The sequence below is a fragment of the Euprymna scolopes genome, chromosome 7, assembly GCF_053919585.1.
Source record: "Euprymna scolopes isolate OS-2025 chromosome 7, ASM5391958v1, whole genome shotgun sequence".
NCBI classification, from domain to species: domain Eukaryota; kingdom Metazoa; phylum Mollusca; class Cephalopoda; order Sepiida; family Sepiolidae; genus Euprymna; species Euprymna scolopes.
The window spans coordinates 81,104,743-81,131,946 of NC_136488.1; the positions used below are offsets into that span (position 1 = coordinate 81,104,743).

The 27,204-nt window shown below is 34.7% G+C and overlaps 1 protein-coding gene across 1 annotated transcript in view; it reads left to right on the top strand.

The window, feature by feature from the left end:
• The window catches only part of LOC145279797 (neurensin-1-like), a 72,110-nt gene that overhangs the window by 30,267 nt on the left and 14,639 nt on the right, over window positions 1–27,204 (top strand). The window contains exons 2-3 of the mRNA XM_080131130.1: window positions 21,082–21,127; window positions 25,891–26,148. Of these exons, the coding sequence (XP_079987256.1) occupies window positions 25,906–26,148 (243 nt within the window). The 5' untranslated portion in view covers window positions 21,082–21,127; window positions 25,891–25,905. The remainder of the gene's footprint in view (window positions 1–21,081; window positions 21,128–25,890; window positions 26,149–27,204) is intronic.

A 27,204-nucleotide genomic window follows, 5' to 3' on the forward strand; every position in this document is an offset into this window, starting at 1 on the left:
AGCCATTGTCATATGAATTTGTTTAGGGTAGGTGTGAACCTTGCACGTGACCTTACACGACCTTAAACCTCTGATCGCGGCCCAGTTATAATCTTAACCCTGGGTCGATGCCCAATTATGACTAACCTAGTCACCGGGTAATTAATTATGTCGACTGGGCAACCAGGTCTGCCAACCGTTGGTATGTCGCGTCACCCAGTGAGTCCTCGTCAAGGCGTTGGAGGACTCTTCTCGGTTGCACGGTCCTCAAGGCCTGTTCTTCTTGATCGTCTAGCTGGTCGTCCTGTTGACTGGGTGTTCGTTGACGGGAACGGGATCACAAGTGGCAAGTAAAAGAAATAAAGTTACATGAAACAACAGCACATCAGCAAACAAACTCCGGAGGTTCGTTGATATATAATGTATTTAGGAAATTCATAAATGATTATCTACAGACGTATGTACAATTGAAGATTAAATGGAAGCAAGCAATTAGATTTGTGAATGAGCTTCTTGTTGTTGAAATACTCGGTCGGAGTCGCGGATCGTAATTATTGTTAAGGTGTTCTGGCTGGTCTCTTCCTAGGTCCTCTGAATTCTATTAAGTTGCAAATTGAGCTCTCTGGCGACCAGCGAGGGGGAGAGAGAAGTTGGGTGGCTGGATTCCTCTACCGAGACTTTTTTCTCTGTCTCTCTCTTCTTCTATCTCCTTCTATCTGATTAAATCGAGTTTTACAGATCTTATATAGTAAAACCCTTGAATAATGACGACGCCTACGTTCGTCTTCGACCAATCAAATTGATTGATAACAATCCACCTGATTCCTTCTCATTGGTCAATTTGGCCTGTGGCAGGTATTATTTTTCTGCCCCCAATTTCCAAAATCAAATTGACTCCTCCCCAACTTGCCTGACCCCGCCTTCTCGATAATGGTTTTTTTCCATATTATCAACTGATAATCAGAGGAAATATTATTTTTTAGCTTGTAATAGATCACCAGCTTTCATCTATTTAAAAATATCCGTTTGATCTTCTTTCCCCTTTGAATTATTTGTTTTGTAAAAACATCCGTGTGATTTTTAAAAGAAATATTCTTTGCATGTCAGAATTCCCCTTAGCGCCCAAAACAATTTGCCAAAAGACATTTTTAGATAATTCATATTGAAAAACAATTCATGTCGAACCTTAGGCTGACGTCATTAATTCTTTTATCAGGCCTGATCTGTTTCGTGTGTGTGTGTGTTTCTCAGATCAAAAACGATCCGATATTCCACCTGTCAAACAACACATTTCAAGCCAACCGACATTTCCAATCTCTGTTTCGGAATATTTTGTGTTGGCTCGTTTAGTTCAAACGCGAGCGTATTTTGGTTAAAAAATGTTTTAAGTAATCTTTCGCTTTGAAGTTTTAGCATGTGATTTCTATTTTTATCCCCCGACCGTATGGTATCTCAACAAGATTTTGACACATAAAAATATTAACTAAAAAAAAAAATTATTTTTTTTTTCTGTAATCGGTGTTCGCCCGGGATTGAATATTACATTCAACACAAAAAAAACGTCACATCGACCCTACAGATCTGATGTGGCCCCTCTTTGGTGTTACATAGGCATCAAGTTGAAGGTGAAGATATTAATGTTGTTAGCCAATTTTTCGATGTTTGTCGTCTGAAGGATCGACCTTCAAAACGATACTGATCTTTTGAAAATCCGTCGTCTCTGTCAAGTTTTAGGCAGACATATAAACATACATAAATACATACATACATTTATAATTAAAACAATTTTTTTTTTTGTTTATGCACTTATTGAATCACGCTATTTTTAAATAGTATTTTCAAATTTTACGATGACTTTATGAAATTATTTGGTGAAAGTACAGAATAGTTACAAAACACGCCCCGCTCTCTCTCTCTCTCCAATGTTAAGAATGGCTTTCTAAATGTTTCAGCGTAGTGCATAAGACCAATTGTTTTGTTTGTTTTTAGAATTTGTAATTAAAAATTTTCGACCCAAACCGATTAAAAAGCTTGCCCTATCTCTGAATACCCTTTATGTAAAATTTAAAATGCTTAGACCAGAAATTTGGTAGAGAATAAAACCTTTATCATATAAATCGCTAACAATCGCCTTTAAATTCTTCAGACGATTCCTAGTGAATTGGCACTTTGTGTTAACCGTTTCCGTTAGTAACCATGACAACACTACCTGAGCATCAATTGCTACTATAATTTCCTTCAACATTATAGGGAACATCTTAACTAACTGTGACATGTTTAATGCCCAAATACACTGACAACAGCTCTAATGTAGGCAGAGTTCTCTTGACAGAAGGAATAAATTTAGCCTTAGCAAACAACAAGTAAGTTTGGCCATGTTGATACAAATATTCAACAATGCCATACGCTTGATTGGAAGCATCACAAAACATTAAAATAGCAGCAGAGACAGCATCAACCAAATCAATATCTCCAACACCGACAAGATTTTCATAAAACTTGTTCCAGGAGATCAATATATCGTGTGGAACCTGCAGGCCCCAGGAAACACCTAGTTTCCATAACTTATTTAGTATGATTTTATCCTTAATGGTAATAGACAACATTAAACCTAGAGGATTGAACATCGAAGAATTCATCGACAGCATGTCTCTCTTAGTAGAGACAATACTTTTAGTTATACTACTAATAATTCATCCAATATAGGATTATACAAATAACTTAAAACTTTTTCATGAGTAGTTCCAGGAGAAGAACTATTATTATCCAACATCATGTGACTCGATACCAATTTACTATTACTACAACAAATCTTAAGTTCAAATCCATCTTCCTGCATGATAGTTACAGCCTTAACATACAACTGTAGTAGGTCTGAAGGTGACTGGTGTGTCTTCACCAAATTATCTACACAGAAGTTATTCAGCAACATATCCCTACAAGGCCCAGAAGAATACTTTTCCATGTGGAACTTTACAATGTAATTCAATATGAAGGGACTCGACACAAATCCAAAAATAAGTGTCTTATACCTGGAGCATACTAACTCATTCCCTAATTTCCAAAAGAAACAAAACCGATTCTTATCAGACTCGCCCTTCAACTTAATCATTAAAAGACTTTTCTTATGTCTGCTAGAAGGATGTAGCTGTTTGTTCTAAACTTAAGTATAAATTCCAATGTCTGTACACAAATTCACACTGGAATAAGCACAATCGTTCAGAGAGGGTTTACCACCCGTTCTCAACGAACAATTGAACACTAGACGAATCTTTGTAGTACTTTGTAATTCCAGCTTAAAGTGGACGATGAGGTATCCAAGTGTATTTTTCAAAATCAGAAGGCTTGACAGATTTTTTTCTATAATTCTTTCCTTCTCTTGATCTAGAAATACCTGGCAGTAATCTAAGTAGAAGCCTCTGTCAGACAGCTTACACATAACTTTATCCAAAACAGATAACGATACCTGATAATTCGAAAGTACCAAATCCAGCTTATCCAAATTCCATGGCAAGCTCACATGATAACTATTTTCTATATTCAATAGATAACCAAAAGGATTCGATTTTTGCTTTATTGTAATCACTATACTCTTCATCAACAATGCTTAAAGTTTCCAAACTAAACATTTTATCGACATTTCTGTCGACTGAAGCCTCATCAGAACAATTCCATGGATCGAAATATTCAGATTTTATGTCTATAACAAAATAAACCTGTGTAATATCACACAAAGAAAATTCCTTAAATGCATAACTGTAATTTAAACCTGACCACACCGACTGGTAAGGCTTAAAATTATCAAGGTCACGAAATGAAATAATGTCTTGGGATAACTCTAAAACGAGTCCGTCTCTAAATTTATTCAATTGCATAGGTCCTAAGTATTTAATAACATCTATTCCCAAAAGACCATACACAGGAAGAGTGTCATTTCTCATTCCAAAGAAATCTGTGGCCAATTTAACCTTATGCTTTTCCAAATGTTTGACTACTGAACTCAATCCTTCAATGCGAAAGGACAAGTTTAATTTTTCATCAATCAAGAAAGACACTGATCTTGATCCATCAGAAAAATTCACACAGAGATCAATCTCCTTTAAGTCTCTAGAGGACATTCACAAGCGAGTAAACTTGTTCAATAATTCTCTGCATAAATATGATCTCTCGGTGCCTGTATCCAACAGACAATTAAATGAAATATTATCGTTGCCATTTAAACTGACTGAAATATTACTTATTGGCAGCAAAAACGTACTATTAGTCATCCAATATGCATTAGATGCTGTTATAGGGTCAACTACAACCGGACACAAAGCACAGAGGTGTCCCCGTTTGTTGCAAGACCAACAAGAATAGGAATCCCTTTTATTGAGAAAATAATCCTTATCTTCATAGAGCGGACTAGCACACTTAAGTTTCAACTCTCGACATCTCTTCATCCTAGCAACATAAGTAGGGTATACCCTACATGCACATCTCTATAGTTATTAGACTTGCAAAAGTTACAACCGTAATTAAACTGAGAAGCTTTGGTGCAAAAATTCTCCAAAATAGAGGGTTTCTTAGTTTCTAAGGAATATCTAAACTTAGGAGTGAACTTTTTCTTAACAAACTCTGCTGCCTTATGATGTTGAGCATCGTGCTTACAGAACTCAGTAGTATGAGTGATATCTATACAATTTTCTGGAATTTGCTCAAATGAGGGGAAATTACTGCCAATCTTGTGCACCAGTTCAGATCTAAATAAAGCTGGCAACTTACTAAAAAATATATGACTAAGTAAACAATTTCCTGGGGACCCACATTCCAGAAAATTCATTCCAAAAGAATTCCTTAACTCGTAAACCTGCGTTTTAACTGCATTTAGAAGTTTTCTGACAGCTGTATTACTAGTCAGTCTGTCTACACCCAATATGGTGGAAAATATAGAATCTATTATGCTATTCCTATCCAAAAATTCCTTGGAGAGGAGTTTCAATGCCACCCCATAATTTTCTTCAGACACAGACAAATGTCTAATTTACTTAAAGGCATATACTGTGATACTACTAATCTTAACGCATCATTATCAAGATTAGCAATACAATTCCGAAATTCTCTATGAAAATTCAAATATGCCAATTTATCTGCCTCTAAGTCTCTATCATTAAACTTAGGGCATTCTATCCTAGGAGCTAAATCAACTCCTTTAATCTTTACTGACGAACTTAAACAAGGGTTATTAACTGCAACCTTGACAAGCTGTAATCCAGATAATTTTTTCAGTACCTGTGTTTTAAATAAGGCACCATCTTTATTGAAAGATTCAATGACGCTTTCATCAGCATCTGCAGCTAAATAGATATCCATGATCTGTTCCTCCAATAGGCATACGGATGCTAAATAATTATCCACTTGACTTTTCTACAAAGAATATTTAAATTCTTTGACCACAACTGAAGATTCTAGAGACACAAATATGAATAAAATTTTGTCTCTAGTCAACTTTAACTTTTTCAACAAAGAATGTACTGAAATAGTAGCCATTTTACTTATTTGTCTCCACCCACCCTAAACCTACACCAATCAAAGCTAAGAAGAATTATAGGGAAAGGTAAATAAATATAGGGAAGGGGTATAAACGAACATGACGTAATTCAATTTTGGCGTCCAAAAGACCCACCGAACACGGCGTCCAACAAGAACAAGATGGCGATGCAAAAGCCCGCCAAACCCAAACTGAGCAAGAAAACAAGATGGCGGCACAAAAAGGAAGAAAGAAAGCCTAGAGAGAAAGAGAGGGGAGAGCAGTTACAGAGTGAACAAAAATATACATTCCATACAGAATGCCTGAGTAGAATATTTCCTTAAATTTTATTCAAACAGAGAACGATTCTATTGGCCAAGTTCTCAAGTGTTGGTTGTAAAGGAATGATTTTACCCAAATTCTTTATTCAAGACAGGATTTAAAATATTCAGGTTAGAGTTCCACCTGAGTAATGACATCTGGTAGAAATTCATAATCAAATTTAGCAGAGTATGCGGAAAATTTGCTGCTATGTCCAAAAACGGTTATCCGCAAGCTTTAAAAAAAAACACGATAAGCATAAAAACGTTTATTTTTAACTTTTTTAATTGTATTCTTTTTCATTTTCATATTTTCACTCGTTTTACACCGTGACGCAGCACTTTCACGTATATTTTGTTTTTCAAATTAAAGTGCACTTACCTCCCCCCTCCATCGCTTCTATTTATTATTTCACAACCAGAAAAACTCAATATGTCTGTCTGTCTGTCTGTCTGTCTATATCCATTTATTTCTTACAAATTTTGCTTTCGGTGTCCATTCTAGCTGATGGCATGCAAGTCACAATTTTTTTTTTTTTTTTTTTAATAAATTTTAATAAATTAGAATATCATATTTAAGCAGATTTTACGACCGGGCAACAATTTTTGTTACAACTGGACAACGCCCCCCCCCCCCGCTAGTCTATTAGATAAATGGCAAACATCTGTGTCTTATTGTGTGTGTGTGTTTGTATGTCCGCTAAAACCTTTTGTTATCTGCATCAAAATGACACGAACGTGGTACCAATAGAAAGAGCGATCTCTCGAACACATAATATCGAAAACTTAGAAAAACTTGTCAATTATTTCATGTAGAAATATCGTTTTGTTTGAAAAAGGGGGGGTCGGGTAAAAAAAACCTTGCTTTCGTCGCTGTTTACGAATCATGCATGTGTGAATGATCGTTTCATTGTTTCATTTTAAAAATCTAAATTAGCAACGTTTTAACATCTGTGATGTCATAGTCCGGTCGGTAACGCATTCACTAACAAACTGAAGTTATGCAAGTTCGCGCCTAGCATGCAGCATTTTCTTCTTCTTTTTTTTTTTTTTTTTTTTTTTTTCTTTTCCTTCCTTACAAAATTTTGCTTTTGGTTTCGCTTCTGGTTCATGGCACCCAAGTCCCGTTTTTTATTTATTTTACGAACCCCCCCCCCTCCCCCAGTCTCAAAATGTTATGTAGTGGTCTTATTAAGATGAATATTATATAGTGTATTTGAGTGTTCCGATTGGAGAGAAATAGACAGATCGGTATATATAAAGAGGGTACATTTTTAATACAGCGACGGGGACATGTAATACAATTTGATGAGGGCAGATATATAAGAGAGAAGAGAGATTTATACAGTTCTGGGAGTGTTTCTATAACATATATTTTCTTAACACATACATTTTTGAGATGAGGATTGTCAGTTCTTTTATCATAAAAGAAACTACAGTCATCACTTATAATAGCTGAGGGAGACACATTCTTAAGATGATAGACACATTACTTAGATGGGTTCATACCCAAGGTTCATTATACAGATGAGTGGAACACAAGTCCATATTAATACAAATTCACAATACCTTATTTGTAGAATGACATAACACAAGACGCTGTTACAAAATATGATGACGTCCTTTATTTCTTCGATCGGTCAATGATTTCGCATCAAGGAATTCAAAGTTCTACATGATTTCAACTTCTCCTTTCGCTTCCAAAGGGAGATTCCTTCTGACCAATGTCAGCTCTGCCTGTCCGACTCTGTCCGACCCCCTCTCCTCTCTGTCTCGGCACTATCTGTTTGTCTCACTAAAACTCCAACTATATTGAGAACTCATCTCTTAGCCATGACGTCATTGTATGGCCAACAATGTGAATCTGGACTCACGTGCCTGTTCACACATCTCCCCAACAAGAGTTCTCTAACCTATTTTTTTCGACTAATCTATTTTACAATAATGTATAACATTTTCTATTGTTCGTTTTTAAATTCCTTATTTTAATTTCATTTTCATAAACAGAATTGAATCATCAAATTTCTTTTTAAGCCACACATCTAAATTATTTTATGTGAAACTAAACAATGGGTAATTCTACATTCCATTTTCCAAATTTCATTTCAGAACCTATTTCTAAACCTAGATTACCAAGTTCAATTCTCGATCTATCCTATCTCTTTTTACTTACAAGAATAGGCGACCTGTTCTCGTAACAAAAGGATTCTAAAAAATATTTTGAATAAAATAATATGCAAAAGGCAATTGCTGTTCTTAATCTTATCTGGAACTGAAAAACTGGAAACTAGAACTGGAAAAAAAAAAAAAAATATATATATATATATATATATAATGAATCGCTATTATTAGTAAATAAATGTAAGTAGTTAATAGATTCTCCTTGATTGCAGATTGAGTAGAAATATTTAAAAAGAATGTCTACAATACTCAAGGATTTCTTCATAATCACGCATCCGCTAAGTGCATCTTATGCACCGTGCAGCAGGTAAGGTGTAATTTGACATCCTATTCAACGAACGGATAAAATATTTCTTAACAATTTGCATTACCATTGTTGTTGTTGTTGTTGTTGTTGTCTTTTTATAAAAATCTTGCACGTGTTTCCATTATTTGGAATTTATGTATTGATTATATATCATGCGCAATCTTTTTAATACATTTTCATAATCATTTAAGCGTGCATGTCAGTGAATACACAACCTCCAATTCTGACGATCGTAATTCGAATTTAGCACGCTTAATCAGATCAGATATCGTATATGTTGCAATATAAGTTTTAAGGAATTTGTGATCGTAATAGAATGTTATAGTTCGCTAGAGAATAGCCCGACGTTGCCCAGTATTGAATGAGGATCAACGAATGTCCCAAACTTCCAATACTTTTATTATCATTAAAATCAGTGAAATCGCCCATTCTTCAATCAAATTGATAGATTGCCTGCTCTAGTCAGAGACCCACCGACAGTAAGCTTCATATGCTTCTCTGCAGTGATTTAGTTCACAATATATTAATCTACATTGCACTGTAGAGAACTTAGATTTCATCAAATTATTTTTATATAATGGTTTGAATTGAAGTTTAAAATGCAAAAGTCAAGCATCATCGTTCAGTTGTGCTCTAAACAAAAATATTCATTTCAAACACGCCCCTGTCTTATCAAAGAACCTGCTGTTGATTTCATACACCGGGTCATTCTGCTTGTGTGGTAATAAAACTTCTCAAATGCACTTGTGATGTTAGGCCGTATAATGGCGTTAACTTTGTTCAAAATCAAACTTACTTTTTAATATGATTTTTTTCGATTATCGATTTTTCGATACTTATTTTATACAAACCTATCTAAGAACACTCCCAGATACATAGGGCACATTTGCGTGAAATTGAAAAATAATCGGCCTAGTCCTTTTGGAGTTTATAAAGAACAAACTCATACACACAATGCATTTATATATACATATATATATATATATTCTACAATTTAAATTAATTTTATTCAATAGCTGCTTCAACACAAAATATGGTCTGGAAAGAGTTATAAACACAGAAATACAAAATAGGTTGAGTTACAAATGCATGGTGAGGCGATGGGATTGAGTTGTGGTTGTAAAACCAATGTAGGTATTAGCTTCCATATCATTATAAGAGTTACTTGCCCAAAGAACATTTAAACATAAAGATAATATTGGTTATTTATAATGTCTTTAGGCTTAGGGGGCTGTTGCTTTTTACTATAAGGATTTGTGTCTTAAATTTCTTTTAATATTCAATAATTTTATAAATAGAAATTAAAACCTTATCGGAACAAAATTAGTCATAATTTTAAAACAGTTGGGTTCAATTAATAATTTAATTACCAAAATGATACCATAATAATTGGATTTACAAAAACCCACCCATCTATATATTAATATGATAGCGTGTGTGTTATTTTCTGTGTCATGCTTACACCCGGGTCGTTTAATTGTTATGTACTTCCATTTCTTGTCATAAATAATTTTACCAAGAATTCTTCATGAGTTTCGGTTTCGATTATAGCTGATGTCACTTAAGTCATCTATTTTTTTAATAAATAATTTTATCAAGAATTCTTCATAAGTTTTGGTTTTGGTTTCGATTATGGCTGAAGGAACTCAAGTTATATATATACATATATATATATATATATATTTTTTTTTTTTTTTCACAAGTTTGGGATTCGGTTTCGATTCAAGCTAATGCACCCAAGTAATATGGATATATTTTTTTATTTTTGAAATCGTAACTTTATAATATATAAAAAGCGATAGAACATTAACTCTATAATAATATATACGAAATCTGCAAGAAATTAAGTGTACTTTACGACCGGGTTTTGCCGGGCGTTCGTGCTAGCTTAGATAAATATTTTTGCAGCTTTAACAAAAAAAGCTACAATAATATCAAAGCATCTCCATTTACACTGAACATCTACAGAATGCCAACATTAATATATTACATATGAATAAGGCACCTGTGGAATTTCCACAGGTCCCCCTAGTTTACTATTAAAGCGAAAGTAAAAAATACTCCCAGACAATGAGAAAAGTAAAAATATTGAGGAAAAGAATGTCGGGATTGACACTTTGTAATAGTATCACTGGATTATTATCCATCCCATTGTTTAATAAGAAGAAAAGGGTCACCAAGTTTTGAATAAAAAAGACAACTCTTTTCTGCAATTTAAATCGCTTTTATTTAATAAGCTTCTTCAGCACAAAACATGACTCAGAAATATTGCATAGGTTGCGTCTGCCGAAATACATATGCTATAGAAACAAAGCTGTGATTCTTACCAAACATCATGCACACCTATGAGACTTGGATCATATATGTTAGATACGCCAATAAACTGAACCATTAACAGATGATCTACCTTTGTAGATTAATGAAAATCAAATGGCAAGACAATATACCAGACAGAGGTTTTAGCCCGGTCAAGCCTCCCTTCAGCATGCACTATATTGCAACAGTGTCAGATCAATTGGGTGGGTCATATATCAGCATGTCAGATTCAAGACTTCTGCAACAGCTCTTTTACAGTGAGCAGGCTAAAGGCAAAACAACTGTAGAAGGACAACGGAAACGGTTCAAGGATAGCTCCAAAGTGTCCCTCAAACAGTTTGATTTTTATTCAGACTTGTAGGAAAAATCTAACTCAAAACAGATGCTTCTGGCATACTGCAAACCACAAAAAGGTCATGATATAGATGCGACTGAGGACTGCTTGTGAAGTTGATATTTCAACAAAACTTTTAAGTTCACAAGCAGTCTCCAATCGTACCTATATCTTGGACAGGTGAGATGACGGTATTATGTTTCTGTAGTTCTTGTGGGGAGCTGTTGACGTGGCCCTACATACACCGCCCGATATTCCCAAAGTGATCACCTATCTGGTACTGTTCAAACTCAATATTGCTTAACTGCGGTGATCCAACGCAATTATGCTGTATTTAATGTGAAAACATAATACATATTGTAAATTCTTTGCATACAATTAATTGAATACAAGTTGTTATTTTACCCATAGTTGAGAAAGGAACGAATTACGGCTTGATATCCTTATCGATCTGGTTAGTATGCAATTGACCAAAGTAAATCCGATAGGACTTAAACCGTGGCTGAATGCAATTCAAGAAGAAATGTTAGTAGTTTTTCCTTTCTCTTTTTTTCTTTCCTACCTCTTCTCTTCCTCATCATCCCTTTAATTTACCTTCATCCTTCTTGCTTTTCTTTTTCTCATTCTTTTTTTGTCTTAATCCCCCTTCCACCTTTTCTTTTTTTTCTCTTTCCTTTGTCTTTCTCTTTCTTCTGTCTCTCTTCCTTTTCTTTCATTCCCCTTCTCCTTCTTTCATTACTTCCTCCTTTTTACTTTTCATCCCCTTTTCTTTCTTTTTCTTCTCTTTCCTGTTTCCCTTCTACTATTTCTTTTCCTTTTTCCTTTCTCTTCCTTCTTTTTCTTTCATTTTCTTCCTCCTTCTTTCTCTTCCTCTTCGCCTATTTTCATTTCACCCCTCTCCCCTTTTTTATTTCTTTTCCTCTTCTTTACTTTCTCTCTTTCTCTTTCTTTCTCTTTACTATCTCTTCCCTCTTCTCACTCCTTTCTCTTTTTTATTTCATCTGTCTCACTCGTTATTTTGACCTCAGTCCCACCAACAATTTCGTAACTGAAATTTTATTAAAAAAAAAAATAAAAAGGTATCAGAAAAAATGTATTATCGCAGGATCCAATCTTTTTATCAGAATCAATACTGTATTGAAATCGATTATAAATGTTTGTATTGTCCCATCGTTAATTCGTATAATGGTTGCCAAGTCAAACTAATTAGTTAAGCGTTTATACAATCCTGCATTGGACGAAAGCTGAAGTCGCATGTACATTATTGATTGCAAAGATTTTAAATTCAATCCTCTAATTGCTATATCAACATGGCTGAAATACTTTCTTTATAAATGTTTCAGGATATTAATGTTTGGAATCAATTAGATTTTACGATAAAGTGTGTGTGTGAGTGTGAGTGAGTGAGAGAGAGAGAAAGTGAAAAGTCCAACGGCATTCACCCTAAGAGGGTTAAACCGGTTTCCTTGACTAGGAAATACCAAATTCACAAGCCGTCCCCAGTTGCATGCATATCCTGGTTAAAGGAGATGACGATGTTAGATTTTGCAGTTCTTGGCGCCCTCCTACATACAGCGCCTAGTATTTCCGAATGGTTATCCATCTGGTACTGACCAAGCTCAAGGTTGCTTAACTTCAGTGATCTAACGAGAGCCAGTGTGTTAACGTGATTATGTCGTTTGTGTATGTGTGTTTTTCTTTTTTTGCTTATCAAGGCCCAAAAGCCACTTGATGTGAGTTAATGAATTTGTTAGATGGATAATGACTTTGAAATGTTTATAAGCAAACAAGAGGAGGCTTAATCTTAATAAGTATAATAATAATGATAATAAAGAAAGAATAATCACATAGGCCAATTCAATTTTATGAGATGAGACAGGGAGGCTTCACCTTTATAACATTTTGATTACTTAAGTGATTTTTCATTTCATTGAATTACAAACAAAAAAAAAAGATTTCAATCTTTTTGTAATTTAATTAATTTGGTGATTTCTATTTTTAATTCAGTTTTTTCTTGTTCTTATCGAATGGTTTTATCTTCTCATCAATTAGCTTTTTCTTATTTTTCTTATTTATTAATTTCGTTTTAATGATTTCAAGTAGAGAACAAGAATGAAATTAATAAGCGATAGCAAGCAGGCGATTGGAGAAAATGATTGAAACTGGGAAGAACTTATTTATCTCCCTCCAATGGAAAGATGATGTGACACCAGGGTTAAAAACTAGTGCAGTAGTGAAACATATGAGCATGTGGGAAGATATCAGCAGCAGCAAAGGATGGCTGGCTTGCAAAGAGATTAGCAGCAGCAGCCGAAAAACGCGCATATGCAAATTAGGAAGTGTGTGCAAGAAAAAGGAGAAAAAATGTATCACGTGCGCATCGAAGAAAATGGAAGTGTAAAGTCGAGGACAAGAATGGGCTGGTTGTGGCCGGCATGCAGTCGGAAGAAAGAAGAAAAGTGTACACCAGGGGAGATGGGCGATGGCGAGAGACTTTCAAGATGGGAAAGTAACGGTAATAAAAATTTTTGTTGAAAAAAAAAAAAAAAAGCCGACCCGGATTTTTAATTTCTTCTTTCTAGTTTTCTTCAATTAATTACTAAAGTAAAGTGTAACAGCCACGTTACAATAGAGGAAGAGTACTCTGGCCTGTAAAAAATGCCCGGGCAGCCCCGTCCACATTCCCCAGTAGAGGTGCCTCAAGCTATTAGTAATAAATTAATCCTTTCTCAAAGGGAGAAGACAAAGCCTTGGAGGATGGGCTTCCTAGAACTGCACAAGACCAGAGACATACCTCAGTCAACAGGGAACAAGTTATCTCAGTAATGTTTTAAACCAGTGGTTCCCAACCTTTTTTCGCGGCACACCTATTACAAGAAGTACATAACTTCTACTTATAAAGCTTTTTGGAATAAAATAATTAAAAAAAAAAAAAAAAGATTATATAACGAGAATTTTTACTCACATAAATCAACAGATCCTTATTTAATATCTCATTTAGAATAATAATGATGAATGTCATTGGGACAGTTGTGCCTGGTGTATTTAACTATTGCTGCAATATGTAGGTGAATGTTGAAAAAGGAGACGCACTCTTAATTTTTCCTCAATATTTTTCTTTTAAAGTCTTTCACGTTTTTTTTTTATTTTTAATGTTTAGGCAAGAAAATCCCAGTTCACATAGGTATGGAGTCGCGAATCGCAGTAAGATTTTGATGGCATTTTTACTTAGAGTTGGATACTCTTCCATAACAGAAATTCAAAACGTGTCCAATAGCAAGTGTGCGTACTTCAATTTGAAACTACGGACACTAGAAAGGCTTGCTAATGCTTCCTCTTCACCTAACTAAAAATTTGAAAGTTGGTGATTAATAAATCTAGTCATGTCGTCATGATTAAGAAATTAAATTTCTTTCTTAAACAAAATGAAATTAAATGGATCCTGTCTATTATCTCTTCGTGGCACAACAGTAATCATTCTGAGACACACTAATGTGCTGCGTGCGGCACAATGGTTGGGAACCATTGCTTTAAACTCTGTTGGCTTTAGTGCTAAGGGGGGAAAAACCAAGTTGAAAATAGGAGGAAACTGATTATTTAGAACGACTCGATAAGAATTTGTTAACACTGAATTGGAAAAACAAACATCTTGTATTTAGCTGGGAAGCAACTCGATGATGTTGAGTTCTACAGACCGGCAGTTCTTGGAAAGAAACTGCACCTCGTCAACGAAAATATCGCGGCCCCCACCTGAGGAACAGCAAAATCCCATCTCTTCACTGTAGAGGCCTCTAGATGATAGGTTTTTCTACTTTGACAGCTTCTTTTCTGGGATCACTTGCCTTTGAAATTCCCTTCCTGCTCATTGTTTCCCCGATGATACAAACGTGCCGAAATTCAAATGTAATGTGACAAAACACCTTGCTGCCCAACTCCATATCTAGACACCCCCCCCCCGTCACTATAATCGTTGTTCTTAACGTTTTAGTGGCAATATGTCTTGTTTTAGGTGAATAAAAAAAAAAACTGATAATAGTTTACATTTTGATTGGAGCTTTCAGATTAATTTAATATCTCCTTTTTTTAGGAGCGGGCAGTTTTAGATTAAACCAGCAAAGATGTAGTGTTGTTATTACTTTTACAATTGACCCAAGCATTGTATGTGGAGACGGTTTGCAAAGAATATAAAATTGTGACACAAAAATGTTTTAGGTGAAACAAAAGTCATTTATCGTCTACATTTACCCCACCAGTCGCGACACATATTTACAACACGGCTTTCTTTCTATTTCTTGTCAGATATCAGCTCTTTGCTTTTAGCTACAACCAGCTGTTTTGGTCAAGATCAAAGTGTAGTATCTGTTCCGACAGATACTGCAAGCTATGACTGGCTATGACTAGCAAAGACCGGATGTGGGGGCAACCCCACATGCCTGACCATTAACCAGCTCCCATTTCCCACCTCTCGGGAGCTGGTCCCCTTTTTCCCTTCCCCCTCCCTTCACTCCTCACATTAAAAATTGGCCTTGTGCCTAATTTGCTCGGTGGGGGAGCAAATAAATACCATCTGTTCCGACAGATACTGCAAGCTATGACTGGCTATGACTAGCTATGACTAGCAAAGACCGGATGTGGGTGCAACCCCACATGCCTGACCATTAACCAGCTCCCATTTCCCACCTCTCGGGAGCTGGTCCCCTTTTTCCCTTCCCCCTCCCTTCACTCCTCACATTAAAAATCGGCCTTGTGCCTAATTTGCTCGGTGGGGGAGCAAATAAATACCATCTGTTCTTCAGATGCGGCACTTCCATTTCTCGTTCTCTTTCAGTGGAGGAGAAATCCTTCTCGACTGAGACAATTTTTATTTTTGTACCTTTTTTCCACGTTAAAAGACGACCCTGGTGTCTAACTCTGTCCCGTGGGGAGGCATTGTAATTAGATACAACCAGCTGTGGTGTGACCGGAATTCTCTCTAGAACTCACGGTTCGGCTGACTTGCTTTTGTAAGTCTAGGAGAAGGAGGAGACTTGCGTACTTGTCGAGTGCACCTTTCACATCACCGCGGGTCTTTTCTTTTTTCTTCTCCCCCTCTTCATTTTGACCTTTATATGTATTTTATCCTGTGACGCCACACTGTAAAATATTGATGCGGCATTAACTCAGCACATAAGTCGTCAATATGTGCACATGTCTTGGCTTGGTTATTTATAAATGATGAATCCGGCAATTGCATTAAAGGGAGACCTAACGTTGCTCGGGATTGAATGAAGATCAACAAATGTTCCAAACTCCCAATACTTTCATTGTCATCCAAATCTATGAAATCGCCCATTTTTCAATCAAATTGATTGATTGCCTGCTCTAGACAGGGACCAATAATGGTGAAGCTTTACACGCCTCCTCCCAGTGACTTCGTCCACAATACATTGTAGTTTAGAAAACCTAATGTTGATTTTATAAAATTATTTTTATATAATGGCTTGAATTATAATTTAAAATATAAAAGTCAAGTATCATGGTTCAATTGTGCTCTAAACGGAAACATTTATTCCAACAGTGGCCCTGTCATATCAAAGAACCTACTGTTGATTGTTATTTGCTGGGGTTTTTTTTTTTTTTTTTTTTGCTTGTGTGGTGATAAAACATCTCAGATGCACTTGTGATGTTAGGCTGTATAAGGTGTTAACTTTTACCAAAATCGAACTTCCTTCTTTAATCGGATTTTTTTTTTTTTTTGGATTATCGATTTTCGATATTTATTGTAGGCCTTCTGATACAAAGCCTATTTAAGAACATTTCCAGGCACACAAAGTATATTTGTATGAAATTTTTTAAAAATCGGCCCATCTATTTTGGAGTCGATAGGAAACAATCTCACGATCACATAGACACATACAAAGTGGCTTTTATATACAAATAGAGATTATTTTATGAAGAACCATAGAAAAAAAAGAGTGAAAATGGCACTCTATATAGCTATGTAACAAGATTGACCCTGGGAAGTTGGAGTAGGTAATGGTGATACTAATTGTTACAAAATGTGTGCCAGGTTAAGTTTGTGAATTTTATGATGAATACGCTGATGGAATTTGAATGCAATATTGTAAGATTTAAAAAAAAAAAAATGATTTGTAGGTAATTAGGTAAGGTATGTGCGAAAACAAACAATCGGTCAAGTTTTTTCAGTGTACAGAAATACTCAAATTTGTGTTAGAATTAATAGCACATTTGATGACAGTTTGGTAAGTCAAGCTTATCTGTTCTTTTTGACTTCTGATTTCTGCTTTGTAGACAGGACGACAGTGACAAGCAAGATATGGTCCTTTCTGATTAATGATTATCTCCCTTTCAGATAATCCTAACTCCCCCACCCTTTCCCCATGTTAAGAATGGCTTTCTTATCCGCTTGATGATGTCTAATTATCCAGCCAAATGGATAGCAGAAACCGGAAGCCAGAAAAAACAAGCAATCTTGATTATAACCGACAGTTTTAGTGTTAAAAGCGGATTACATCAGAGTTTTGTATTGAATCCATTGCTTTTCATTTGTGTCTTAGAAACATTGTCCATGGAGTTTCGTATGGATTTTCTTGAAAAGATACTTTATGGTGATAATGTAGTACTTGCCGGAGACATTAAAATGGATGAATAAGGAACATATCAGTTACGCACACATTTGCTGTATACACCCACCCAAATTTTGTGGACATAAAAAGTCAAACTGTGCCTCTGCGCGAGGACGTAGGACAAGACAATACCATGTGACAGGGTGCCCACCTTCTATCCAATCAACGCTCAAAGAAAACAACTTTTCTAGAATATGTTTCTGACAGACTTTGCTGGAGCCGGCTAAAATCATATAAAGGGCACTGCACGCGAAATCCAAACCAGTTCAGTATGCAGTTTTACGAGTAAGCAACTCGCCGTCCAACTCCGTCCTTGTGTGTGACGTTAAACCACCAACATGACTTTGCGCATCTTTTCCTCTTTGCCTTCTTTTTCCCTGCAGGCTGCCAGCAAACTGTCTGGGGGCTTTGGCCCCAGGCTAAGCACATGGAACAAATACAAAGGAAAAATATGGTTTTGCAGCTAATATTAACGCTTGAATCTAACTGGATTTATTCCCCCAAAAAATAACCTTTTGTCACATCAGACACATAATGGAGCAAAATTATCACATTACTGGAACTAATTCATATAACAAATTTTATTTCCTTTTTGTTAAAAAAGAAGAAACATTTTTCCCTTAAAAAAACGTGATTTCCTCAGTCGGAGGAAGTTTCTCTTTTCATCTGTTGTTACAGTTTTTACTCAAGTTCTATCTGACTATGTAGGAAATACATATTAAGTATTCACGATTATACATGATTCAAAAAAAAATCTAAGCACTTAAATCCATGAACTACGAACATCTCATCTCGTAAATCATTTAATGACTTAATCTTTCTCTTGCATGTTGACACCGCCCACGCATATCAAAACACAACAACAAAACAAAATGATTTACCTATTGTTAAATAAAACTTCATTATAAATGTTAAAATTCGTTTTCGCCATTATGCTGATTCTGACACCTTTTTATTATTTTTTGTTAGGGGTTGGGCGACATTTACCTATGCTCACGCCACGGCTGTGTTACCAGGCATCGGTGAATGTTGACCAAATCCCCTACACCAGTGAAACAATAGAAAAGTCGACTCGTTAAGTTGGTGACTTGGAGAAATGCTATGGAAAGTAAAGGTCTGAGTGTTAATGGTAATAAGATCTGAGTGTTAATGGTAATAAGTGACGATCCACAGTTGTAGTGTTGAAAAGTTTCCAGTAAGAGGAAAGTTCCCCTGCTTAATTTGTGTAAACAGAATAGGGAGCAACTCAATATCAAATTAAAGTTATCTCCCTTCAAAATTATTTGTCTTTGAGAGAATGGAATTTTTAACCCAGAGTTGTGCCTCTTGGAAAAAATAGATTAAGGCAATCACCAAATCTCATAGGAATACACAATTTTGTTACTGCTCTTGTAAAATCATGCAGGTCCTAGAGTTAAAACATCTTTCTTTCTCTATTTGCTTGCTGGTCATTGAACTAAACAGACCTCTCATGTTTGTGATCTGCCTCTACAAACGAAACCACTATAAGACCATTCAAAGTTTTTGTTTGTGCTTATCACTAAAACTATGTGTATTTATTTATATTTGGGACTAATGTATTTATTTATATGTACAATCTACCTTCTTGATTAGCTTGTTAGCGAAAGCAGCTTCCCAGGACATGATGCTTGGAGTCAACATGCCCGAGATTTAGAGTGAGGACCAGTGATGTCGTCCATTCTACAGCTTATCAAACTACCAAGAGCCCACGACCAATTGGAAGATCTGTCCTATGCTAAAAGGATGTTTGCAAGCGAGATATGAGAAAAGGTGGCATTGACCTAATAGTCCGTGGTTGAAAACCGCAGTTGCTGGAGAAGAGCTGTAAAAGTATCCACTAAGAAATGTGAGGAGAGAGAGCATAGACAATAGAGGGCTGCAACAGCACTCTCATAACCAGACAACACTTACGTTTGTAGCATTTGCCAGAGCCTGTTGCTCTAAGATAGGTTTGCAGTCCTAGCAGATGCTTCAATTCATCAACACACAAATCTGAGGTGCAGATGACAAAAATTTATCTTATCGTTTGCATTTCATTATGGACATACTACTATTATTAAATGTATATTCTGTTAACCAGGCCTCTTTATTGTCCTTATTTACTTGCTTCTGCACGAGGTCCGAGTTAGACACAAGGTCGGTTTTTAATATTTGGAAATCTAGTTCTCTAAAATGAGGCACTTTACAGAACAGATGAAGTGTGGTATCAGGACAGATATTACATTTTGTTCTTAACCAAGAGGCCAAGGACAGGATCGGTATTTATCCCTCTCCCACAGTGAGAAGATGTGAAGATGTGACACAAGGATCGGAAGTGGGATTGAATAGCCAGAACCCCCTAAAAAGAGCACTTATGCCTGCAAAAAATGTGTATAGCCCTGTCAGTATTCCCTAGTCTTAGGTGGTTAGCAATAAACTAACCCCCTCTCGAAGAGAGAGGTCAAAGTTTGGGATTGTGGATTTTTTAGAACTTCACAGGACCAGCAACATATTGGGGTCAACAGGGAAAAAGCCATTTCAATACTTTGTTGAATTTGGTCAAATCAAGAACAAACATTCATTGTAAACTATGCTTGATAAATAAGTATTTATTTTTTTGAATAACAAACTGATAGAAAACAAAAATTTTCTTGATGTTTTTAAAATGATTTTTATCTTTTTTTTTATGACTTTTTTTTATTATTCTAATCAAGATAAATATTAGCTTTGTTGTTGTTAATAAATCAATGATAGCAAATATTTTCTTTAATGACGTTAGCTACTGCGATTTCATTGACTCAGTATTTCAGCATCATCCGGCGTTTTATGTAAACTGCCCGGAAAATTCCCCTGATAGTATGGTCCTTATTCTGCATAAGTACCAAAAATACAAACAAATAAATGGCAATTTCAGCAATCGATTGACATACAAAGTGTCTTTAAAAGATAGGAAGGTATATCTAAATGGTAAATAAAAAATCTATTTTGTTAATCAAATAAGGTAAACATTAGTCAGTGTTGTTACAAAGAAATATAATATTATAATATTCAACCCTGGTCCATATTTGATTTTTAATAGTCATAAACAAAGGAAGTAGATGCACTTTATCTTTAATCATAAATCTTTATATATTGATCCAAATCATCGGGTACTAAACCAGGTTTGAGTACATTTTCCCTGCCTAAGCATGGTAATACCAACCTAAGGTCTCATCAGACCCATACAAGTTAGCAAAGTCTCTTAGCTAGTAGCTACACCCCTCTAGGGTAATAACGTCAGATCTTGACTTCCATTTATTGTTTGGGATCACCTTTCTGAACCCACAGCTGTCAATCATTCCCGGTTTGTCACTTTTCATCAATCTGCCATTCTTAGGCCTCTAGTAGTAACAGACACATCAGTTCAATAGACAGTATATTTATGAATGGAAAATAATCTGAAGAAGAAATGATGAAAATGAAATTATTTCCTAAAATATATAATTTTGATATTTTTTTTTATTTTTCAGATTATAAACATGAAGAATTGATATATATGCTTGCCAGATTATTAAGGTATTGTATACAAATCACCTACAAATGATTTATATTACAATTATGCAAATATTATTTGAATAATTAACCTATTTTATTATCTATCACTCTCTCTCTCTCTCTCTTTCTCTCTCTATATATATATATATATATATATATATATATATATATATATGAATGAGGTCGGGGGGGGGGGGTTCACTCTTTCATCCCAAAATAGCGAACATTTCTGTAAAAGTCTGAGGACGCTACAGACGGCCAAAAAAACGGCCGAGTAGCCAAAACAATAATGTAACTTAACAGAAAGATACGGTAATAAAAAATAAAACGCATATTTGCTCTACAACAGTATTGAGCACTTTCTTCAGTTTTTATTAATTACCATCTCCACTATATATATATAATGTCTTTGAAGTTTTTAACCTTTAAAACTATACAAAAAAATTAAAAAAAATATTTTATCATTCGTTAGTCAGTAAGTCATTTAATCACCTGCAATCACCGCATCAACTTGCTCTCGAATTTACTATAGTACTAATAAGTTATTTCTTAAGGGATCATCAGTTGTTTACCATGAAACATATATATATATATATATATATATATATATATATGACAGTTTAGCTACACAGAATTTTCCACTTTTCATTCTTGTGAGGATTCGTTCGGCTGTTGCATGGAATTGATGTTACTGCATGTTTTTATATATTCACGTAGTGTGAAGTTTGCTAGTTAGCAAATCAGATCCTTTGTTATGCCTGCACTCAATTTCAACAACAAATGGTCGTGCATTTATCAGACAAAGGTTCACTTGACTTTTAGCTCGCATCTTTCATTGTTTATTTTTGGAGGGAGTTTTCCATGATTGTTTGTGTATTAAAAAGCAACCTTTTTTTAGCCTAGGTGTGCTTGAATATGTCTGCTTACATTTTGGTATATATTAGTTTAGTTTTTTTTATTATTATTATTATTATTTACTCACTAAGAGTAGTCATACAAGCCATCACCAAAGATTGCTCTTTGAGAAAAAATTGTAGTGTTCTTTAGAGTCTGTGACAACAAGTCTCCCCAGATTTCCAATACTCTCCACCTTTTTCAATAACCTTTGCAAGAGAATTTGCATCATCGCAACAGCTGCTTACCATTGATTTCTTATTGGCAGCAAAATTATTATTATTATTATTATTATTATTATTATTATTATTATTATTATTATTATTATTATGTACATATATTTACTTTTTTTTGTTTTTTTTTTATCCTTAAGTAAAATTTATTTTGTGCATGAAGACATTTGCGATTTCGCTCCTATAGTTTAATAAATTTTTAGTTTTTTCAAATTTAGGATAGCGAGTTTATTATTCAGACATAATCTACACAGATCATCTAAATTCCTATACAAACTGACTTTTTGTACTATTTTCCACTATCTACGAATGTCCACTTTCTTTAAGTTTCCAATAGTGGTTCACTAATGCTGTTTTTATTCTGCATATATATATATATATATATATATATATATATATATATATATATAATTTCTCCAAAACCTTTGGCCTTGATGGAGGGGAAACTAAAACTTGCTGCTATGGTTTCAAATGATCTGAAATAACAGCAAGGGGAGACTTGATTCCAAATATTTCTCTTATGTTATATCTCACCTCTTTTGGATATTGGATACTATTATGAATATCAGCAGTATCAAATAACCCTTATACACTGTGAAATTTACTTTATGTATGAAAACTAAAGAGCAAAGATATAACATATGAGAAATGTTTGGAATCAGGTATCCCCCTGCTGTTATTTCAGATCATTTGAAACTATAGCAGCAAGGTTTAGTCTCCCCTCCATCAAGGTAAGGGTTTTTGAGTAAATATCAGATATTTTGTAATTCATATGCAAAACTAGGAACAAATGACTATGATTGAAACATTAAATGGCTAAAAAATAGTGCCAAAAATAGGCTCTGGATGATGGATGATCCCCTTAGTGTACAACCTTAAAGGCAAATGTCACATAGCCCACTACACAATTCAGGTCATTACCTTTCCAATGAGCCTTCATTTGTTAAATTCTGATCAATAGTCGCTAAGATTTGGAACTTATAAAATTGCCAAAAAATGTGAACTTAGTCACTGCGAGAAGCATGTGAAGCTTCCTCCAGGTGCATTGCGACGGCTCCCTAGTTATCGATTTGATTGAAAAATGGGCTATTTCATCGGTTTTGATGACAATATAAATATGGGAGTGTGAAACATTCGTTAATCATCATTTAATCCAGGGCAACATGGGGTCACCCTGCTAGTATATATATATATATATATATATATATATATATATATATATATATAATTTGTGTGTAATACAGAAGGTCAGAAGAGCATCAGTACCATCGATTTCAAATCCAAACAAAGGGATTTATAATTTGTCACTAATGTTGGATTCTCTTCAACCTTTGTTCATGTCTGTCTTCCCAGAAAACGTATCTTGCACGCTGTGTTACTTTCTATTATATTTGAATTCTTTATCATATTTCCGTTTTTTTTTTTTGTTGTTTTTTTTATTATTATATTTCCGTTTTTGTAATTTAAAAAAAAAATTCTGGTTTTCTATCTGTAAATTTTGCTGAATATATACGTTGTGGTCAAATGAGAAATAAAATTTATCTTTTTTCTTTCATTTGTAAATTTAGGTAGCATGACTCCTGGTAACCCACTCTTCATTTTTGGAGTGGGAGGAGTTAAAAATTAAAATCTAAAAATAAAAAGTAAAATGGTCTGAAAAGCAGAAAAACAAAAAAATAAATCTTGAAGAACTAAGAAGTTACAAAAATTATCCGGCACTTCTGCAGTATATAGATGGCGGCAATGTAAGACGGCAATGTAAGGGGGCGATAATTTCTTCTTGGGCAAATAAGTAACAAACAAGATTTTTTTCCAAACACAAAAATATTTGAAAAAAACAAAATATTTAGTGTATAAAAATGTATCCATATATAATTGTAAAAACATTTATTGAAAAGTCTGTAAGAAAATATGGTTTTAATAAAACAATTTTTGAATTAAAGAAACGTTGGATTTTTATAAAGAAATTTTTTTTTTTTTGTGAGCAAGTTTAAAGTTAAATGGAATATTTTTTGAATTAAAGAAACATTGCTCCCTGTTCTTTGATTGAGAAGCGCCACCTGGAGACAGTTTAGTGAAACGCACCCCCCAAAAATGGCTGCCGTCCATGTAATGCAGAAGTGCCAATTACCCTATTCCTAGCCCAAAAAGTGGGGGTAAAATTGTGAATTAATATTGAACATCCACATTCTACACTAAATCATCAGACACCTACTCAGACTTAATACACACACAAAAAAAAAAACAGGGTAATTAAATATCAATTTAAAAATAGCTTTAGCTTTAAATTGTAAAATAAAAGAAAACTAATTCCTCAAAAATCTGTCGAGTTTAGAAATAAAAAGTAAAAATATTAAAATTGAATAATTCGATTATTTTATTTTATTTATATCTTTTTTTAATTTATAATTATTTCATATATATTTTTTATTGGATTGATATTTTTATTTTATTAAATTTATATTTTTATTAAATTTATATTTTTATTTAATTTATATTTTTATTTATATATTTAATTTATATTTTTTATTTGATTTATATTTTTGGTCCTCCAATTTATTGGAGAGAGATCTATGTTTTCAGTGGCGTGCATCCGTGCGTCTGTTATTCTGGACGATTGCCAGATAACCGTTCACTAGTTTTTTCTGAAAGTTTGCCACAAATTGTATTTCATTAAATAGATGTGCACAGTAAAAAAAATTTTTTGTGAAAATTCCTGTTGTGTCTCCAAGTGGCCAAAAATGACACATTTTGCCCCATAACTTTTTATCCATCCATTAGATTTTTCTGAAACTTTGCCCAAATGTGGAGCCCATTGTTCTTAATATAAATCCGGTATGGGTGACCCTGGCAAAATTATGATTCGCGTCCCCAGGTACTTTTAGTGCTAAAAACGACCCTTTTTGTGGCTCTTTTTCATATTTCTCAACAAAAACTTGATATGTCTGACTATATAGTGTTTTATCATGGTGGTCAACTCAAATATACATGTGTAAAGGCTTGAAACTGCACCATTATCCATTTACACTGGGATTCGGCGTCCTCACGGACTCAAAAAGGTTCCAAAATGCCCCAAATAGCCAAAAATAGCTTTTGATCCATCCATTAGATTTTCCTGAAACTTGGCCAAAATGTGGAAGCTATTGTTCTTAATATAAATTCAGTATGGATAACCCTGGCAAAATTCTGATTCGCATCTCTCTGGGACTTTTAGGACTAAAAAAAAACATGCCTTTTTGGAGCTCTTTTTTCATATTGAAAACTTGATATGTATGTCTATATAGTGATTTTCCATGGTGCTGAATTCAAATATACATGTCTTAGGGCATGAAACTGCACCGTTTGTCCATTTTCACTGGGATTTGGCGTCCCCAGAAACTACAAAGGGGTCACAAATGCCCCAAAATTTGCAAAAAATGACACTTTTTATCCCACAACTTTTGCTCCATCCATTAGATTTTTTCTGAAACTTGGCGAAAATGTGAAGGCAATGTTGGCCCTTCACACCTCTCACATTCATCATTTCTTCACTTTTGTTTTGTTGCGTCATCTCACATACAGCACCAGAGGGGGACCACGCAGGTGCAGCTTGTTAATTTTCTATTTAACTTATTTTCTATTTAATTTAATTTAATTCATACTTTTATTATTTAATAGGTCTAAAAACGCACAATGGAAAAAGTCACCTCTACTGAAGCGACTGCGGGTAGTTTTGAGAGCGACTTGGAAGGACTGACCAGTGGATCTGAGAATTGCAGCAAACGCAGCTCTCTGGCCTCGACTAAGCGCCTCTTATTCAAGACGGTTGGTAAACAGGACAGCAATGACTTTAGCCGGGACTACCATGGAATTAAGTCTTATTTGCACAACTTCTATGATGCTCACTTCTACAAAGATCCATCGATCTATGAAGACGTACGTTCATTTCTTTGTCTGCTTTCTTCTGTTTTTTGTTTTGTTTTGATTTATTTTTTAAAATTCTAAGTGATTGTATGTATCATATTCAGTTTAATGCCTGTTTTACATGCTGACGTGTGTTGGATGGCTTTCAAAACCTGACTTCTAAACTAACCTGTTTCTGGTCAGATCTTTATTTAAAAATATTTTTATGGGTACATAATTTTATAAAACATTTGAATAATACTGGGCGCAGTGCCAATATCCATAATTGTGGAGTTTTTTTTTTATATATATATAGTTTCAACATGTACTATTAAAAAAGAAGAAAGTGTGATAACAAGCAGAAACTGAAATGCACTTCTAAAACATATTTTTTTCTCCTTAGCACTAATTTAATGTTTAGAAACACAAATGAGACAAAAGGGAGGTAAATAAGGGGTGGGATAGGGGTGAAATAGAAAAAAAAAACTTCTGTTAAGACGTCTTTTGGCTGACATTTTTCAAAATGAACGTCGGCAACAGAGAAGGGAGGGCAACATCGTTTAAAAACGTGGTCAAAAGACCATAAATTACTAGCAAGGGTAGAAAAAAAAATTAGTATAGGAAAAGGAAAAATGGAAACAATCTCATCGAACACCTATAAGCTCCCAATTATAACTATGTTCCTTCTGTTTACACAGAGACGGGCGGCACAAATTAATAAAGATCTGTATTTATACGCCTTATCACTTCCTCTCATGTTTTTCTTGATCTTCCTTTGCCAGATGACTATACTAACTCAAGAAGTCTCACCCATTCTTACAATTTGACCTGTTTGAACATGTTTTCCCTGACATATACACACCCACATGTACGCACACGCACACGCACGCATATACACAGCTTCATACACACACTCACATTCATGCGCATACACACAACCGAGCTGTGACGTCACTTCCTTTTAAGTGAAAACCAAACATGCGCACCCAGAACACTAGCTCCAGTATAAAAGTCAACAAAACCTGTTAACTTCCCTTTTTTCGTCCGGACCAGCATTCGACCTGTTAAGTCGACGAACTGACCATGCGC